The sequence below is a fragment of the Zingiber officinale genome, chromosome 2B, assembly GCF_018446385.1.
Source record: "Zingiber officinale cultivar Zhangliang chromosome 2B, Zo_v1.1, whole genome shotgun sequence".
NCBI lineage: Eukaryota > Viridiplantae > Streptophyta > Magnoliopsida > Zingiberales > Zingiberaceae > Zingiber > Zingiber officinale.
The window spans coordinates 72,804,740-72,822,796 of NC_055989.1; the positions used below are offsets into that span (position 1 = coordinate 72,804,740).

An 18,057-nucleotide genomic window follows, 5' to 3' on the forward strand; every position below is an offset into this window, starting at 1 on the left:
TCGCGGCCAGAATCGACAACGATTTTGGCCCGCTTTGTCTTCTCGCGCCTGCTAGGGATGAATCGATCAGTGGATCGATTCAGCCCCGTTGGATCGATCAATGGATCGATCCAGCACTAATTTTGATGAGCGCCGCACCAAATCACACGGAGCGTGCAGCAGAATAACAGGCAAGCTAAGGTTAGCGTCAAAGAAACAATATCTAACAATCCCTAACAGATCTTAGGTGAGGGTGTAGTTAAGGCGTCAAACAACCGCGAAATTAGTCAATGTGTCCCGATAATAAAATGTGGACTTATTGTAATGTGTTACCCATATTAAATGAGAGGATCGATAATAAAAAAACAAACTTCTTTTACTAACGTATCGATCCTCTCTATGAGTGGTTGATTTCAAATCTTGTATCATACATACAACAGGTGATGTTGTAGAAGGAGAGGGTCGGTCAGGCAGTATTTACAAGCACAATGCAATGCAAAAACAATGACAAAGAAGTTGGTGCATCGCCTAGAATCTCCTTCTAATTGTTATGGATTTACTAGTCTTCGTTTGTAGAAATAATATTTTATTATCTTGTCAACCTAATATAACAAGCACTGCACTCAGGGTCCTCTTGTTATCATATTTCTTTAGTGAGTTAGTTAGTTAGTTGGGCTAAAATTAATATTGATGCATGAATTCAATTAAAAATTTCTTTAAAAAACAGTTTGCAATGAAATTTGAATATATAAATAGTTGATACAGATTGATTTATTTATAAATATTCATTAATATACTATTAATAACGATATATACGAATTGGATAAGGGAGTGAGGTGGTTGACGCCAAGCGTCCGTCGCCTATTTGGGTCCTTTCGCGATAAGAAGATTACGCTTCGCTATCCGTCCGCTTCGACGCCATGAGCGAAACCTAGCGCGTGGTGTCGCAGTGAAGCATCAATTCGAAGAATGGCGGCAGTTTCCTTCCTCTCCGCCCCGACTTTACTCCGCTTCCGTCCTCGCTCTCTTCTAGTATGCTTGCGACTCTCTTGCTTTGCATTCTCTTGCCGCTTTGATGTGCATTTGTGTGGATTGCACTAAGTTTGTTGTTTTTTTGCCCTATTACCTGATAGAAGCAAAGAGGGGTTTGCTGCTATCTCAAAGCCGATGACTTTGCCCTTGCCGACGCAGGCGAAAGATGCCTGCCGACTAGAAGGGATGTTCTTAAATGCTTGGGTGCTGCAGTTGGCATGGTATGTCTATCATTTTCGGCTGCATTTGGATCCCATCTGCTTGTTATTCATGTATCTCATCTGCTTGGAGCATAATAAAAGATTGTTTAGGTAGTGTCTGTGTAGCTATATGTTCCTTCAATGTCCAAGAATAGGGGCGGAGCTAGGATCTGAGTTCAGTGTTGCCAACAATATAATATATATAGTTAATAAGGGTGGCCAGGTGCAAGAAGCCCCGCCAATACGGGGTCACATGAAAGAGTCTATTGTACACTGTCTTTCCCTGCTTTGCAAGAGGTTGTTTTCGAGACTTGAATCTACGACCTCTAGGTCACATGACAACAACTTTATCATTGCGCCAGGCGGCTCGAGAGACTACCACATCGCTGCCTTGCATTTTTTTAGTTGAATAAAAAAAAAGTATAGAATTACCTTAGAGCAGAATTCCTTGCTTGCTACAAGAGGGAAGGTGATGAACGAGAAGTTTAGGTTTAATGTAAAAAATTAAATCATAAGATTAATATGTTTAATTAATTAATATTTAAATATAATGACATTAATAAAAAACTTATTTGTGAAACAAAAAAAAATGATACAGAAAATGTTAATGTCGTGTTTAAATTTACAACTAACCAACATAAGAAAGGGATGGAGGAACTAGTGGTTCTCGCTCGAGGGTGGTGTCCTCACTCCTAGATCCGACCTGGGTCCCTTTGGGTCGAGGCTTCTGCCTCATCAGTAGCGTTGTCGCCGCCGCCGCTTCTGGGGGGTGTTGGAAGGCCCAAAACCCGGTTCGCATCGTTCATCTTATGGTGCGCAAAAGATGTTTGATCGATGACAATGGATCTCAGATTTCGCTACAAAATTTTCACATAATAGCAGTAAGCTTTTCTTCCATATATTATTTTTCATCGTTCAATTTATTTTGATCTTAATGTTTTTATCGTTTGAATTTGATCTCAAAGCGGTTTTTGACCACATGAATTTTTGTTGATTAAATTGATTATCAATGGTCTAACAATTTAAGTTCGTTATTGTGCTCAATCGACTTGACTTAATTGGTGTGTTTCTCAAAAGCCACCAATTTAGTTATTTATTATCAATTGAATTGGTGGTTTTTTTACCATAGCTTATGGCGTCAACTGATTAAATATCAAAAATCAAACACATGGAAATGTTAAGATGATGCCTAGAGAAATTGTAATTTTCTAAGTGGTGGGCATAAAATTGATGAGAAAATAGGTTTTGGGGCACATGGGCAGAGCTTTATCTGGGCCCATGCCTCCACCCATGTTCGAGAATGTAAGAGAATCTAGGCGTGTAAACAAGAATAATCTTTATCCCTTGTGAATTCCCCTGACCTTCCTCTTTGTTGAAGAAAATGAAGAAATGATGTTTTTTTATTATATTCCATTCCAGAAACTTGTTTCTACATTGTAAACAAGAATAACCTCTATTCCTTGCAAATTCCACGCAATGTACTTGCTATTAGTAGAAGATTGAATATTGCAAAAAGAAATAATAATATTTTTTATTCATGTCCCACATTCTGATTTAATATTGCTAGAGCTGGTTCTTCCCTTGTGAAATCAGACACATTCTTGGGCTATGATTATGCTTTTGCATTACTTGTTCCTGTTATGCAAAAACCTGTTGATGCATTGAAAGAAAGATCAATGACCCTATGCTAATTGTGCCAAATAGGAATTGGTTGCAACCTCAGGGCCATTCGCCGAAGTTTCCTATGCTGCTGATTTGATTCAACGTCGGCAGCGTTCTGAGTTCCAATGTAAGCTTCACTTTTTGAAGTAAGCACATTTTCTCAGGATTAAGTTTCCTTTTATTTTGGTTGCAGCAAGTATCAAAGATACTCTCTCTAAAGCTATAAAGGTAGCTGTAACATAAGCTTTGTCAAGCCTCATATCAATGATGGGCTAAATTTTGAATCTGGTATATCCTGAGATGTTTACTTTTTTTTGCATCATTTAAAGGAACATTCAGATCTTATTCCATCCATACTTATTCTCGCACTGAATGATGCCATGACATATGACAAGGTAACACCTCTATTACTCATCCAAGATAGGAGGATACTTTTCCTTTCATTTCATGTAATACAGTTAAGCTGTGCAGTCAGCTGAGTTTGAAAGTATATTTCTAGGCTACAAAATCTGGAGGCCCCAATGGATCAATTCGCTTAAGGTATGTGTATGATTACACACAAAAAAGTCTCATTTCTATAGATTTTCTGTATCTTCTACTCTCAGATTTGGTTGCATAACCAGATTCTTCCATTAATCCTTTTTCCTTCTCATTAGCCCTGAAATAGGGAGACCTGAAAATAGCGGGCTTTCTGCTTCATTGGATCTCCTAGTTGATGCCAAGAAAGAGATAGACTCATATTCCAAAGGTGGTCCAATTTCATTTGCAGACCTTATCCAGTATGCTGGTGAGCTAATTGTTAGTGTAGAAGCAATATATTGAAAAGATACTAATTCTTACATAGAATGTCCAAGATCTTCTGCTTCGAAGACAGTATATTAAAGTTTATCATCTTAATCTACAATGTGCAGTTTTTATGATATATCCTTTATGAAAAAATAGCAGGCTTTAGGAGTTAGGACTACTTTTTTCATTTCTTATCTACAATGCTTCCATATTAAGGATTGATAACTTGGAACCTGTGCTGATAATATTTAGAGCGAAGTGATATGGTCATAGTTTAGTGACCTCAGTCACTTGTATGTTTGTATTATAATTTCCATTGAATTTGCAGCATTTATAATGGACTTTTATTTGACTTTAATGAACTCTATAAACACAGCCCAATCAGCTTTAAAGAAAACCTTTATTGATTCTGCAATCAAGAAATGTGGAGGGAAGGAAGACAAAGGAATATTTCTTTATTCGGTATATGGCTCTAATGGTCAGGTTGGTTCCTTAAATGAGAAATTTATTTATTTTTCCAAAAAGAGTTAATACTATTTTCTTATCCTCCCCTAGAAATGCTAATAAGTTCATCATGATCAAATGACAACACCTCAAGAAACTTACTTGATTTAGAACATGGGTTGATTCATTTGTAACCAATATCTCAAGTAACCTACTTGACTAAGAGCGTGGGTTGATTCATCTAGTGTAAACATCTTTTTTCTCTGGTATCTAGAGACATATTTGAATTTTATATCATTTCATTTATTTTATTTTGTTATTGTAATAATGGATAGAATAATCAATTGCTGAGGTCCCCATGATTCTCATAAGTTGATGTCTTTTTACAATGTCATGCCTTTTGATTTTGGGTGCAAAACCTCCACCTATAGATTGGAAGGCAATGTGAGAATTATGAATTGAAATATTCTTGAAATCTCTCGTCTTCTTTCTGTAATATTCTTTTTTTGGTTATCTATTCTCCTCTTCTTTGCTCTTTTCTTCTTCCTCCGTTTTCCTCTATTTTTTTCACCCCTTTCTATCCTCCTCTTCTTCATTCTTTTCTTCTTCCTCCGTTTTCCTCTATTTTTTCACCCCCTTCTTTCTTCCTGTATCAAATTCATTCTCTCCTATTCTCCTCATTATCGCATATCCTTTTCTAATAAAATAGCATGCACCTATGAACTGATACATGATAAAGAAAGAGGGCAGTGAATTGTTTATCAGTAAAATTTATCATTGTTTATGAAATATATGGATGACAAGTAACAACTTCCATCCAATTTTTAAGAATGATTCAAGAAAAAACTGTGTTACAGTGCACCAGTTGAGCACGCATTAGCAAAATCAGTGAAGATATCCATCAATTTGTTTTAAATAGCAGCTGGATCTGCCAGATATTAGATATTATTATGATTCTTATGACTGGATAATGCCCCAATTCATGATTGGTATGTTTATCCTTTCTATTATGATCCACTATGTCTTCTGTGGGCAAAATCCTCTAGACTTTTAGTCTCGTGTATTGGTATTAACAACTGTTGGTAAGAACCCCCTTCAGTTCACTATTGAATTTCAACCTCAAGTGCTAAGCACCATTGTGCTGGAGGAACAAATGCTAAGTTGCGATCTATCTCCTTAATTCCATTTACTCCAATATAGAGGATGCTAATTTTGTTGTAGTTTTTAACGTCACGCTGGTGTCAAATCATTACACAATCTTTTTTATTTTTTAAAGAGATGCAGCATCTTTTTATGTGGGAGTCATTGTTAAATATACTGTGTCCCTACTGCCGGTAAATCTTACAGATATTTCATCAGCAAGCTGATCATGCTGCAGAGTTTTTAATTTTTAATTCAATTTTCAGTTTACCTTTTCATGGGAATTGACTGATGCCTCCACAGTTTCTGAAAGAAAATTGAGGTCATCTTTGGTACATTCAATAAGAATTGAATCATTTAATACAGAGAAAGTAGAGATGTGAGTGGAGAACCTGTATTAGATGAACTGTGTTGAAATTCTCTATTTGATGAGCTGTGTTAAAACATTCTGAAGATGAAATGATGCACCTTTCCCATTTGTTCAGTGGGGCTTGTTTGACAGACAATTTGGGCGAAAAGATGCTGAGGCTCCTGATCCAGAAGGAAGAATCCCTCAATGGAACAAGGCTTCCGTTCAGGAAATGAAAGAAAAGTTCATTGCCATTGGCTTTGGTCCTCGCCAGGTACTTTCCTTACAAAATTTAGCCGCCATTTGCAACTTATTTAGATGTTCAAAATTTCAATTCCAGACCAACATCTGATAAAAAAACTGATATCATTTAATAAGATTTGTCAGGACATCTAGTTTCTATTTATGCCCTGCTAACTCTTCAACAAAAGTCCTATCGTATCAATGTGGCAAAAGACGATTCACTCACCCCAGCGCCCCCACCAACCTATCCCTGGGCCATCCCTGAGCCAAGGCATGAGGGAAGATATGCTCGGATGCGCCGAGTTTCGACCCCATGACCTAATGTGGCAACACCCCATGTCTTGACCACCACACCGTCCCAAGGGGACAACTCCTGCCATATCAAGACCCAACAAGAACTGCTCATCTAGGATTTTCAACATGCAAATCATTCTCCTAATATGATTCTGTGAGATAAGAGCATCCTTTTTAGTATAAATGATAGCACATTTGCAAAATTCTTTTGAGCGTCCAACATACTTTCTTTCCTCTAGAATCTAGGATTAACTCTAGTAATCGACATCTGAATTCTTTGGATCTCTCCATCAGTATATATATCCCTCAATTTATTTTTAAACTTTTTGCTCATATATTTCTTAAGAATTAGTTCACAATTTTGCAGCTTGCAGTGATGTCTGCATTTCTCGGTCCTGATCAGTTGGCAACAGAGAGCTTTTTGTCAACTGATCCTGATGTCCGACCATGGGTTGAGAAGTATCAACGAAGCCGAGAAACTGTATCTCAAACCGATTATGAGGTGATTATAATTACGAATACTAAACTTCAGCAATTGTTTTTATTAGCCTTTGTCATTTTACTGTTCCTACTACAACTGGCTATTCTTAGTCTTAGGGTTATTTTCTTTTTGTTTACTGTAGAAATTTCATGTCGAACAAAAAATTGATTGTGTTCTTCAAATGAAACCCAGTTCAATGTGATTGATCTATATCACCTACCCAGCCTATTGGTTCCAGATGTGACAGACCCATCGAACCCAACAGTCATCCCCCTACACAAACTGATCTGCTTAACTCGTTTGGCATGCCCCTCCCAACTGCTTTCGATCAGCTTGCATCTGCAATCCAAGCAACTTGACTAGTTTGTTAGCTCAGTTTGACCATTTTTTTTTTTTTGGCTTGTTTGGCTCGTTTAGCTTAACTAGTCCGTCTTGGATCCTTCATCTATCATGGCTCAACAGGATTGCCTGACCATCTCTGCTTGATTGGTTCGTTCAGCTCAACTAGCCCAATCACTTTGCTCTGCTTGATTTGCTTGAGCGATGCACTCAGCCTGAGTGGTGTGCTCGATTATTTGTCTGGCCCCACTGATGAGTCTGCTTGTTCCGCGTTCATAATATATATTTTGGAGGGTTGACTTGGGTAAGAAAAGCATATTTGACAAAACAAAGAAGAAGAAGCAAACTTTTATGTCACATAGATCCTCCTACGTCATTAAATTTGATCCCTTCTTAACCAACAGTGATAGGTTTCTTTAGTAGGTGCACATACTTGCAAAAATTCATTACCACTGTTGTGATCTAATGGTTGTCGTTCATTTCAGGTTGATCTTATAACAACACTCACAAAACTGAGCACTCTAGGCCAGCAAATAGATTATGAAGCATACACATATCCTCCGAAGAAGATCGAGTTGAGCAAATTAAAATTGTGAAGAAACTCTTAGGTGCTTGCCTCTGTGATTAGTGGGTATTTATGCATAAAGCTTGGAGCATTGGTATAGGCAGCGCAATTCTTGGCAATGGAAGTTTTGTTGTTCTTCTCAAGTTGTAAAACTTAGTTATTATATAAATATAGTCCCTTGTTCTAGGGAAAACATTAGTGATGGCAATTTCTCTACAAACCAACAATGATATTAAGCTTGTTCTGTTTCAGACTTGTTTAGATGTGTTTTTTTAACTCGAGTACGAGTTTTTAACTTTTGGTCTCATGAGATCTTCACAATCGTGCATGGTTTGGTAAGTCTCATTTGGTACCTCAAACCGGACGAATATTGTAGAAATCAACTTTTAATGTGCATAAATTATACTCAAAATCTACTTGGTAAATGATTTCGAGGAAAAATTATCTACCTAAATTATAAAAAGAAACAAAAATGTGCATAATTTGGATCATTAAACATTTCTAAACACCCATTATGATATGAAAAGTAATATGTTGCAACATAACATTTCAGTTTAGTTCTATACATTAATACAAAAAAATGACGCTGAATGAACTGTTATTAGCTTAGATTTAAGCATTTAAGATTAACAAGTACTTCTAACTTGTAATAGATCATGCAACAATGTAAAAAAAAAAATACAAACAAAAGATTGTGAGATAAACCAGAATCGTTGAGAATTCACATGTGGGATTTTGTCTCGTTTGTAAACATGCGCCCACCATTGTCTTTAACCTATGCTCCCTAAAAATTCCATGGGAGAAATTCGAGTAATACAAGTCACCCAGATGGGAAAATTCCCAACAGGATTGAACACAAATATTACAACTGCACGAATAATGTACAAAAATGTTTGAACACGTAAAAAAAAATAGATATTTATTGTTTTTGCAGGGTGACATGGAGGAAGCCTTCTGTCTGCTTCTGCCGAAAATCGCACAAAATGCATTGCTAGGATTCTAACTTCATTTGGCTTATAGAAGAAACACGCATTCTCGGTTCCTTTTCTAAGGTCTACTGTTGGCCTAGTCGTTCCTGCATGAGCAAAGTTGGAACAATCAGACAGAATCAGGATCGGTGTTGTTAAAACTGGGGTAGGTGAACAAGTGGCACTTTCAGTTCCAGTTTTTCCAGTTAGCTGGGCATAATCTGGTTCAACCAGGATATGGTTTTGCTTCAGGTTCAAGATTAAAAAGTGGAACCAGCCAGTCTGATCAAATTTTGAAAACAGGAAATAGAACAGAATAGGACAACCATTAGCAGTTCTAGGTTTGAAGACCATTCAAATTGTAGAAATGGGAATATATTGAACAATTAATGAAAGGTGGAGCATTCATAAGTATGTAACCATGACAGCTGCATCTTAACTACGAAAATGAAGCTTGAATGCCAAGTAGCACAATTTTTTAACTGTTTTGTAATAAAATACTTGAGTAAAGAAGACAAGATCATCTCATAGTTTACTAGTAAAAGAAAATGAATTGAGATAAAGTTGGACATGGATGAAACCTGAAGCATTTGCATTAACTTTGGATGCTGCTCCAAAAGCTGGCAAAGCTTGTCCCGGTCACTCAGCAAGGACTAGCAAACCAAAAAAAAACTCAGACGCAGGAGCAAAAAATACAAGACCATGGAAAATACAACTTAGTATCAGACAGACACCTGGATGGCTTCGGGAGAAGAAAAATATTGCTGCAAAGTCATCCCTGAATCTTTTTGTTGAAATTGGGAATTTTCAGCTTGGAGATTTTGAGCCGGTTGTTGAACTTGCTCAAGCATTGACTGCGTGGGTTGCAAGAGAGATTCCTGTTGTTGTGTTTGATAATAAAGTTGTACTCGTGGAACCTGAATTTGCTGGGGAACCTGCAATTGATTAACCTGAACTTGGACAGGATTTTGCTGAAGCTGTATGGCTTGATCAGATTGGGTTTGCAAATGTTGATTGGGCAGTGCAAGTTGCTGAGCAGGGCGTGGCAATTGTGGTTGAGGTGGTGGTGGCCGGGGTAGTACAGACTGCAAAGCAAACTGAGAGCCAGTAAAATGTTGTGAAAGGCTAGATGTGTTTTGGATATTCTGCATCGACGATGAACTGAAAAATGTCCCAGATACAGAAGCAGGCCGGTTTATAAATAAAGGAGGTGAAAACATAGGTAACGAATAAGATGTGAAGCTATTTCCAGATACAGACAAAGCTCCATAATTTGTGCTATTCAGGTTATTGGAAGCTATATGAGTCTGGGCTCCGGAATTGGTTATTGGATTGCTAACTTGAGCCTGGGAACCAGAAAATATTTTAGATGAATGATTAACTGAAGCAGAGAATGGTGGTGGCACAGGAGGGAGAGGCGGCACTGATTGTACTGAGGTAGTAGAAGTAAAGCTGTCAGAACGAAATCTACTGCTAGACGTCATATTCCAATGTAACTTGGAATCAACACCAGGCTGAGCATTTGCAAATGAACTACTGCTAGTTGATGGTGCATTATCTGATTGAGGCTGCAAAACAAAAATAGAGAGCTCATTTTCCCAAATAATCAAAAAGGTAACCTCTGAGTTATAAAAAGTTCATCATTATTACAGATGTGGTCATATTATAAAATTTGCTGATACCTACATCAAAAAATCGTGGAGGGTATCCTGAAGGGATTGGAGGTTGCATATCCCTTCCACTGTTTGAGAAAGGCAATGTGTGGCTTCCAGCAGGCTCTAAAATGTGAGTTGATGCAGCAACAGGAGGGGGCATTGGGGGCAAAGGAGGCTGGTTCATTAGAAGTCTTGATTTGTCATGTGATACAGAAGATATGGAACCGTCAGTACCTCTCTGTGGGCTGTTACTATGATGAAGTGTTGAGGATGACAAAGGTGCAGCAGGGGATAGATTCTGTGTGTGGTGTGAAAATCCCATAGTCTTTGACAGATGGTGAATAGAAATTCTTGACCCATCATTAGGAGACACATATTTTGATTCCTCAGATTGCTCACAAGAAGAATTTTCACCAGCCATGCCAGTAAAGTTCTCTGAAGAAGCATGCACTTCTTGAGACGCTGGAACTTCAGACATTGAAGCTAATTTCCCTAAAGGATTACCAGCACGTAAGCTTCCATCTCTACTTGATGAAGGTGGTTCTACAGAAAGCCGAGTTGTCTCGTCTGCATCACCTTCAATATCTGCAGCAACCAAACTTGGCGAACTTTCTCCAATGACAACAGGGGGACACAAACTTTCGTCTGGTTGAGGGAATGGTAATTGTTCGTCAGATTCTGATTCCTCATCAAACACAATATTGATCCCTTGAAGATCATCGTCTAGATCTGTCTTCATTGGCTGTGGTTTATCTGGCTTACCAGAATAGCTGGAATTGGCATGCATCAAGTGCTTGAACTGTGAGCTATCACCGACTGCTGTGTTCATAGTGTTTTGGCGCTCCTTTTGTCTTGCCATAAATTCATCCACATGTATCGACGGAGGTCTTCCACTAATGGAAATCCCACGAACAGAACTTCCTGCATTTGGTCCATTACTTGCACCGTCAATGTTTCTCTCCCTAGCAACATAATCATCAACATGCATGGAAGGCGGTCTACTGGTGTTAGGCTTCCTATGGCGAAATGTGTCTCGCCGCGTAGGTGCTGAAGAAGCACTAGCAATACTCATTCCTCGAGACAATGCACTAGATCCAACCGCTTCAGGCCCAAGGCTCTCACGTGCACGTTTGTTTGGTCCATCTGCCAAAGCCAATTTTCTTCTAGAAGAGAGGGCCGGTGTCAATTGTCTATCAAGAGAAGAATCAACACAGTCCCACATGAATTTCTCTGCAAATTCTCCGGTAGAAAATTCATTACTAATTTCTTTAACATCTTGGTTCAACATCCAAATGTTTGACAATGGTAATTCATCAGACCTTGACATTTCTGTCAAATATGGCATCATAAGTGATGGAATAAGTAAAGATTGAACAATAACACAAGGGTTATAAGAATCTTCACCTGAAACAGAGCCAAAAGAACTGGAAGGGCCTTGCAATAACGATAACATCGACTTTAAGGAATCCTTGACCTGCAAGTTAAAGTGTGCAAATAATAGACAAAAAGCCATTATACCCTACTATTGGGGTTGCCTACATAAATATAATCCCTCATTGTAACTTATGCTATATGTACTAAATTTTAATCGTATAACCTAATATTTCAGGGAAAAAAAATAGAAATTATACTAATCATACCTGACAGAGTGTTGCCTTTCCTACCAATAGAGCTATATCCTCATCATCAATAATTTTCTGCTCCAAATTTTCAATTGTATCACACACATTTTTCAACTTCTCATCTTCAGTATGATTGACATCAGATGAAAGCCCAAAAAGGCATTTTAAAATCGAGATTCCGTCCAACCTAAGGCAATATAACCAAAATGACACACCATAACATCATACATACCTTACATGGAAATTTGGATGCCATAAGGAAGAATAAACAATATGGAAATACAAATGAAGACACTTAAAGGCTAAAGGGAACCAATAATGGATAAGTTGAGTGTTATACATCTCAGACAATTATATTATAGATGTATAACTTTGTAAAGTGAGTTTATGCATATATTACATTACTACTCGCACTTCTCTTGATTTTCATGTTTTTCCCCCCAAATGCACGAAAAGATGGCCTTTAAGTGTCATACTCTGTCATGAACTAAATAGTCTTAGTCCCTCTACATCAAACCAATTGATAATTTATAAGTTGTTGGATATTTTTTTGTAGTTAATTAAGGTGCTTATGATTTTAACTTTATTCTATTATTGTGACTAATGCTTATGCTAGAAATTCACAAAGATTTCCAAGGGCCATGATTGAAGGAACATCTGATGGAACTCTTTTGTATATAATGTTTAATGATTTTTGTACTCTTCTATTGTGTTTAATATTTGAATTTCTTAATTATCTAGAATTTGATAAGGTATCACCAGTCATGTTTAAAATTGTTATAGATTTTTGTATGGATTGAGCAATAATATAACAATGAAACTATGAAATTTTAGTCTGTAATCTTGGATTTGATCAAGAATTTTCTATTAAACCCTTCAAATTCTGGTATCCGCTATTTTTTCACAGAAATTTACTGTGATAAGCTTTTGTTAATGTTTTCCACTGTTGTTCTTAATGCTGTTTGAATATTTTAAAATTTCTGCTATGGTGTTTTAGTTAGAAAAACTCCGCCTCCGCCTATGACCAACCAGTCATGGCCGGTCCCAAGTCCGAATAAAGGAATGGTTGCGCTAGGTTGTCAGGTAGCATTAAAACTATGGTTGTTTAATGAATGTATCAATTAAACTGTTTGCTAATACTATGCTATTCTCCGGAAGAAACGCATTGCAGGATCCGACTTTAACGTCTCGACAAGGACCGCTATATCTCCCAAACTAGAGGGTAGCGCTAAATATACAAGAGTTTGCATTGCAGGGTCCGACTGTAATGTATCAGCAAGGACCACTACATCTCCCTGAGAACTTGGGTGTAATGTTAAATAGGCAAGAGTTCTCACACCATAGGTTGAATAAGAACAAATATGATAGAAAAACTAATAATATAAGATTTGGAACATAGGAAACCTGACTGGTAAATCAATGGAGGTAGTAGATACGATGATTAAGAAAAGAATTAGTATTTTATGTGTACAAGAGACAAAATGAGTAGGGGAGAAGACAAAGATGATAGAGAACTCGAGTTTTAAGTTATGGTACACTGGAAAGAGAAAAGCAAGAAATGAAGTGGGTATTGTTATAGATAGTTCGCAAAAGGATGAAGTTGTAGAAATAATTAGAAAAGAGGATCGAATTATAGCCCTTAAGATAATAATGGCGAAATAAACTATGAACATAATTAGCATATATGCACTGCAAGCAAGTAGGATTCTGTGAAGCTATCAAATCAAAATTTTGGGACGACTTATATGAAGTATTACAAAACATTCCATCAAATGAAATAATTTTAATAGGAGGGGATCTAAATGGGCATGTCAGAATGAAAAATGAGGAATATAAGAGGGTACATGGGAGTTATAGGTTTGAAACGAGAAATGAAGAGAAAACTATATTAGATTTTGTGATATAATATAACCTTATATATTAGCTAATGCATTTTTGAAGAAAAGGGAAGAACACTTAATTACATTCAAAAATGAGAATAATAAATCACAAATTAACTTCCCAACATAGGTCAGTAATATTGAATATACGCCTCAAGCATAATATCAATAGAAAGAAAATATATACGACTCCTAGAATTAAGTGGTGGAAGTTAAAGGATGGGAAATAAAATATATTTAAGGAAAAGGCATGAGTACAAGTATTAGGTGAAATATATGGTGACTCTAATATGACATGGGATAAGATGGTATCAAAATTAAAAATAGTAGCTAAAAGTGTACTTGATGAGTCAAAGAGACATGCACCACTAAATAAAGAATCTTGTGGTAAAATGAGAAAGTATAAGATAAAGTGAAGGAAAAAACAAACAACTTATAAAAAATTATTTATTCGTAACAACGAGGAAAATTTTAAAAATATATACAATAGCTAAAAAACAAATACTAAGAAAGTAGTGAATGAGCAAAGAATAAAACTTTTGAACGATTATATCAAAAATTAAATACAAAAGAAGGGGAAAGAGGCATTTATATAATAGCTAAGTAAGAGAAAGGAAGACAAGTCTAAATAAAATATATTAAAGATGAATGTAATAGGATAATAGTAAGCGATGGAGAAATAAAAGGACGATGGAAGAGATATTTTATCAATTTTTTAATAAAGATTTAGCTGACCAATTTAACTTAGGTATTTTAAATAGGTAAAATAAGTATAGAAATTTAAATTTTTATCGTAGAATTCAAATTTCAGAAGTAGAACAAGCTATAAATGGGATGCACAATGGAAAAATCGTTTGATCAAATGATATTCCGATAGAGGTATGACAGTTCTTAGGGAAACAAGGTATTAAATGACTTACAAAATTATTTAATATGATATTGAATTAGAGGATAAGTACTCTAGTTCCTTTATATAAAAATAAGGGAGACATAAAATTATACAAATTATAGAAATATTAAACTAATGAGTAATACCATAAAACTTTGAGAAAAAATAATAAAAAAATTAAGGAAACCACGATGACTGAAAATCAATTTGGGTTCATGGCTGGAAGGTCGACAATAAAACATATACATCTTCTTAGATAACTAATTGAAAAATATCGAGAGCAAAAACAAAATCTACACATGGTATTCATTGACTTAGAAAAACTTATGATAGAGACCCAAGAGAAATTATACGCAGAATGTTAAAAAAGAGAGATGTTAGCGTAACATATATTGAACTAATTAAGGATATGCACGAGAATATAACGACCAGAGTAAAAACTTCATGCAAAATAACTGAAGCATTTCCAATAAAGATAAAGTTACATCAAGGATCAGCCTTAGTCCCTATCTTTTTATCCTAATTATGGACGGACTCACTACACACATTCAAAACACGGTAACGTGATGCATGTTGTTTGCAAATGATATTGTTTTGGTATATAAACAAATGAAAGAGTAAATGCTAAACTAAAATTTGGACGGAAAACACTAGAAGGGAAAGGTTTTAGACTTAGTAGAATAAAGACCGAATATATGAAATTTAAGTTTAGCAATATTAAATATAACGAGACAATTGTTAAGATAGGAGATAATGAGTTATCCAGAAATGAGAGTTTTAAATATTTAGTATCATTTTTGCAAAACGATGGAGGGATTGAGAAAGATGCCTTACATAGAATACAAGCAGGATAATTGAAATGGAGGAAAGCATCGAGTATTTTATGTAACCGTAAAGTACCTCTAAAACTTAAAGGAAAGTTCTATAAAATCATAGTTAGACATACTATGTTATATGGAGCTGAATGTTGGGTTATAACTAGAACACATGAGCAGAAGATGAGAATCGCAGAGATGAGGATGCTAAAGTGGATGTGTGGACATACGAGGATGAGTAGAATAAAAAATGAGAACATTAGAGAGAAAGTTACATCTGTTGAGGGAAAACGAGAGGCACGTTTAAGATGGTGCAGGCATATACTTAGACAATCAATAAATGCTCCTCCAGTTAAGCGATGTGAAACAATAACAAACACGCATATCAAACGAGGAAAAAGTACAAAAAAGACTTGGTTAGTAACAAAAAAAAATAAGATAAAATTTATTTAAGTATAAATGATGATATAGTAGGAGATAAAGTTCAATGGCATAAAACGATCCATATAGTCAACCCCATCTAGTGGGATAAGGTTTGGCTATTAATAGTTGTGTTTTAGTTACAAACAATCTAAACAAATGGCATAAGTGCAACCGTTAGAATTGAATCGACATCTGTTGGGGGAATGGTGGAAGGGATTGAGTTATTGATGTGAGATGGATCCAGAAAAAAAGGGTGCCAGAATTTAGGACAAAGTGGTTGAAAGATATGAAATAAATTGCTTGCAGCTTAGTTTACTTCTAGTGACTGTGAATTTGTGCTTGTTATGTGCAAATTCAAGTATTTAATTCTTGTCCATGGGATCTTGGTGCTAGCATCGGTTAATAATGCAGTAAATTGTTATGCCAAGTGTCTTCATCACTTTGAGCCGGGACATTTGAATGTCTACTAAGAAACCTCAGAAGCTCAAAGCATAGTTACCATATTTTCTTTAACATGGACGATAGTTGATGGTAAATATGAGGCCTAACAAGTGCAAAATTAATTTGAAACAACTCAAAGCAACAGATAGGATGGCAACATACTAAAAAAATTTATTATCACAAACTGCATTCATTTCCTTGTCATCAAAACAGCAAGTTATTAAAGGACAACTGAAGATCATAGATGTTACAGCACCTCCTTTCAAATGACACTTCTACCTTCTATCTTCTTTTTATTTTTTTTAATTTTACTTTTTAAATTAATTTTATTTATTATTTATTTCATCAATACTTATATATTTTTAAATTTTATTTAATTTTTATTTAGTTTTATTTTTTTAACTAATTTTATTTATTATTTTTTCCATAGTTATATTTTTTTCAATTTTATTTAATTTTTATTTAATTTTATTTTTTTAATCAATTTTGTTTATTATTATTTTCATCCATATTTTATTTTTCAATTTTATTTAATTTTTATTTAATTTTATTTTTTTAATCAATTTTATTTATTATTTTTTTCATCAATCAATACTGGTATTTTTTTCAATTTTATTAATTTTTATTTAATTTTATTTATTATTTTTTATCAATTTTATTTATTTTTTTATTTTATTTAATTTTTAACATATGTCATAATCTCTCCCTTCTTTTAAATTACCTTCCTAATTCGACACTTAAACTATCTTCATCCAACTCTTGACACACATCAGCACCTTCTCTCCCTTTAAATCATCCCTTCCTTCAACTCTTGATACATTTAAATTACCTATCCTCGAACCATTGACACATGTCAAAACACCCTCCTCCCTTTAAATTATCCCTCTTCAACGCTTGACATATATCAGAACCTCCCCTCCCTTTAAATTACTCACCCTCTAATCCTTGACACATGTCAGAACCTCTCATCCCATTAAATTCCCCCCCTTCCAACCCTTGACACATATCAAAATCTCTCATCCCTTTAAATTACCCCCTTCCAACCCTTGACACATGCCAGAACTTCTCTCTCTTTAAATTACCCACCCTTCAATCCTTGACATATGTCAAAACACCCCTCTCCCTTTAAATTATCCCTCCAACCCTTAACACATGTCAGAACCCCCCCTCCCCTTAAATTACCCATCCTTCAATTCTTGACACATGTCAGAACCTCCCCTCCCCTTAAATTACCCATCCTTCAACTCTTGACACATGTCAGAACCTCCCCCTTTAAATCCTCCTCTCACACTTCATTTTTAGTCACTCTTCAGTCACACCTCCCTCCACTGCTATCTCCCTCTCAACCTCTCCTTCTCTTTTCTTGAAACATAGTTATCTTCTTAGCCATTACTTTTCGTAATTCATAGAAGAAAATTATGGATGACTATTTGAGTTTATTTTCAGATAGTTGGTCAATTAAAAATAATGTTCCTAGTGGAAAGAGTATCTCCAACAATAGTCGCGATTATACAGTCGAATTTACCATAGATCAGGTTAGTTATTATCGTTGTTTTATGCATATTCGTTATTTATTTTATAAGTAGAGAAATTATGTTAAAATTGGATAATGTCATACTTATACATCTTTGTTATAATTTTTTATATAGATATTTAAAAGTAGAGAAGATATGATAAATTGGGAAAAAGAAAGTTGGCCTGAAGAATGGTATTGTAGTGATTATTAAAAATTCTGCTAATTTAAAAGTGGCAAACTGCCAAAATGTCATCTTATGTGTGAAAGAGGTGGAAAATACAAACCGCCATGATATCTAGTTGATGAGCAATCCTTAAAAAAAATACTAAGACTA

General features: G+C 35.5%; 2 protein-coding genes across 3 annotated transcripts in view; one reads left to right on the plus strand and one right to left on the minus strand.

Moving 5' to 3' along the window:
• The first annotated feature begins 823 nt into the window (after positions 1 to 823).
• Positions 824 to 7,809, plus strand: LOC122045867 (thylakoid lumenal 29 kDa protein, chloroplastic-like). 2 transcript variants are annotated; one of them, XM_042606270.1, is made up of 11 exons: positions 824 to 1,011; positions 1,113 to 1,232; positions 2,916 to 3,000; positions 3,067 to 3,101; positions 3,203 to 3,268; positions 3,373 to 3,413; positions 3,530 to 3,660; positions 4,036 to 4,142; positions 5,729 to 5,866; positions 6,497 to 6,631; positions 7,435 to 7,809. In XM_042606270.1, exons 1-11 carry the CDS (start codon positions 949 to 951, stop codon positions 7,543 to 7,545), a joined length of 1,032 nt encoding a protein of 343 aa, XP_042462204.1. In that variant the 5' UTR covers positions 824 to 948; the 3' UTR covers positions 7,546 to 7,809. The 2 variants fall into 2 exon arrangements, with proteins under 2 accessions (XP_042462204.1, XP_042462205.1); XM_042606271.1 differs by having other exon boundaries at positions 1,116 to 1,232.
• A 384-nt stretch (positions 7,810 to 8,193) lies between these two features.
• The window catches only part of LOC122045868 (protein virilizer homolog), a 39,236-nt gene continuing 29,372 nt past the window's right edge, over positions 8,194 to 18,057 (minus strand). Inside the window, exons 26-31 of the mRNA XM_042606272.1 lie at positions 11,778 to 11,946; positions 11,542 to 11,611; positions 10,169 to 11,466; positions 9,217 to 10,050; positions 9,064 to 9,135; positions 8,194 to 8,589 (exon numbers count right to left, since the gene is read on the minus strand). Coding sequence (XP_042462206.1) covers positions 8,569 to 8,589; positions 9,064 to 9,135; positions 9,217 to 10,050; positions 10,169 to 11,466; positions 11,542 to 11,611; positions 11,778 to 11,946 — 2,464 coding nt within the window. The 3' untranslated portion in view covers positions 8,194 to 8,568. The remainder of the gene's footprint in view (positions 8,590 to 9,063; positions 9,136 to 9,216; positions 10,051 to 10,168; positions 11,467 to 11,541; positions 11,612 to 11,777; positions 11,947 to 18,057) is intronic.